Source organism: Homarus americanus, unplaced genomic scaffold, assembly GCF_018991925.1.
Source record: "Homarus americanus isolate GMGI-L3 unplaced genomic scaffold, GMGI_Hamer_2.0 scaffold9181, whole genome shotgun sequence".
Classification (NCBI taxonomy): domain Eukaryota; kingdom Metazoa; phylum Arthropoda; class Malacostraca; order Decapoda; family Nephropidae; genus Homarus; species Homarus americanus.
Window position 1 is genome coordinate 215995 of NW_024719959.1, and position 1870 is coordinate 217864.

A 1870-nucleotide genomic window follows, 5' to 3' on the forward strand; every position below is an offset into this window, starting at 1 on the left:
TAGGGTAGGGTTGGGTTGGTTTTGTGTAACCAATTATGTATTAAGTGGATGTTTATGATCGTTTATGGTCAGTCAGATGTTTGTAAAAAACGAAAAAAAACATAGAAATTATTGGTAATTGGTGATTATCCTTAGTATATATAGACAGACAGACTAACAGGTCTATGACAGAGATAGAGCAAAAACAAAAGTTCATAAAAATGATGGGACAGACCCGAGCGGTCAGTAGGTTATGACGCAGGGTCCTCGGGTGGACATATAAATAATGATGATTATCAATAAACACAGCACCAGCGACCCTGCAATCACGGCCCAGTCGACCTGCGTCTTCTTTACTGGCAGGGGTTTGGTATAGTAGTCATGAGCGCAGGTCTGGAGGGATATGTACTCTGGGGCGGTGTAGTAGTAGTTGCCGTCATGGTTGACGTGACGGCAGCGTTCGAGGATTTTGCTGTCGATTGGCAAGGGACACTTGTCTAAATGATTTTCCAGGGGATTATTGGGACTGTTCACCGGAAAAATTGGGAGTGACACCGCGTGAGTAGGGACTCTGATCTTTTTGGCCCCCTGGGGACTGGGGGTTGAAGAGGTCTCTGGCCCTTGAGGACTGGGAGCTGAAGAAGTCCCCGTCTCCTTAGGACTGGTGGCGGAAGAGGTCCTCGACCACTCAGTACTGGGTTCAGGAGAGGTCTCCGACCACTGAGGACTGGAGGCTGAAGAGGTCCCCGACCACTGAGGACTGGAGGCTGAAAACGTCACAATCTCCTGGTGACTGGAGGCTGAAGAGGTACCCGTCTCCAGAGGACTGAGGGGTAAAGAAGACCCCGACCCCTGAAAAATGGGGGCTGCAAAGGTTTCCGACCCCTGAGGACTGAGGGCTGAAGAGATCCCCAACCCCTGAGGACTGGGAGTTGAAGAGGTCTCCGCCCCTTGAGGAATGGGGGATGAAGGGGTCTCCCACCCTTGAGGACTGGGGACTGAAGAGATCCCCGACTCCTGAGGATTGGGGGCTGAAGAGGTCTCCCACCCTTGAGGACTGGGGACTAAAGTGGGTCCCGACCCCTGAGGACTGGGGACTAAAGTGGGTCCCGGCCCCTGAGGACTGGAGGCTTTGATCTTTTCTGACCCCTGAGGACTGGGGACTGAAGAGGTACCCGCCCTCCGTGTACTGTGGACAGAGGAGATCCCCGCCGCCGGAGGACTTATGGAAGGCAAGGGCCTTGACCGCAGAGAACTGAGGTCAGAAGTCCTTCTCTCGACCAGTCTAGCAGGGGCGGTGCGGACCGTCTCTGGTGTGTGGCGAATAGGATGGCCGGGAGTGTTGTCAGTTTTACCCGGGTTTTTGGTCGAATAAGTTCCTCCCATAATTATAAAATAAAACAAAAATTAATATCCACTGATAAAAATAAATCCACGAAGAAGAAAAATAAACAAATGGAAACAACGCTCACCATACTGAGATGTGACGCTCACCATACTGAGATGTGACGCTCACCATACTGAGATGTGACGCTCACCATACTGAGATGTGACGCTCACCATACTGAGATGTGACGCTCACCATACTGAGATGTGACGCTCACCATACTGAGATGTGACGCTCATCATTATGGTTCAGGACCGAAGGTTAGGTTAGGTTCGGTTAGGTTAGGTTGGTACTTCTCAGGTACATCTGCACATCAGAGACAGACACAGATCTTATAGGTAATGTACGAGTATAAGTGGGCGGTGTGCGTCTGTCAAGCATGAAGACCCAACCATAACTCCGGTTACCCTCTGGCACGACACCAAATACTGCCTAACCTTGTACAGGGTGTCTCTCTCTCTCTCTCTCTCTCTCTCTCTCTCTCTCTCTCTCTCTCTCTCTCTC

The 1870-nt window shown here is 50.8% G+C and overlaps 1 protein-coding gene across 1 annotated transcript; it reads right to left on the reverse strand.

Moving 5' to 3' along the window:
- Nucleotides 1–222: 222 nt before the first annotated feature.
- On the reverse strand, nucleotides 223–1365 carry LOC121860333 (flocculation protein FLO11-like). The gene has a single exon (XM_042357402.1). It carries the CDS (start codon nucleotides 1363–1365, stop codon nucleotides 223–225), a length of 1143 nt encoding a protein of 380 aa, XP_042213336.1.
- Nucleotides 1366–1870: the final 505 nt, after the last annotated feature.

Bases quoted from the DNA above. Each gene is read 5' to 3' on its own strand.
- LOC121860333 (XM_042357402.1), bottom strand. From the start codon at position 1,365: ATGGGAGGAACTTATTCGACCAAAAACCCGGGTAAAACTGACAACACT.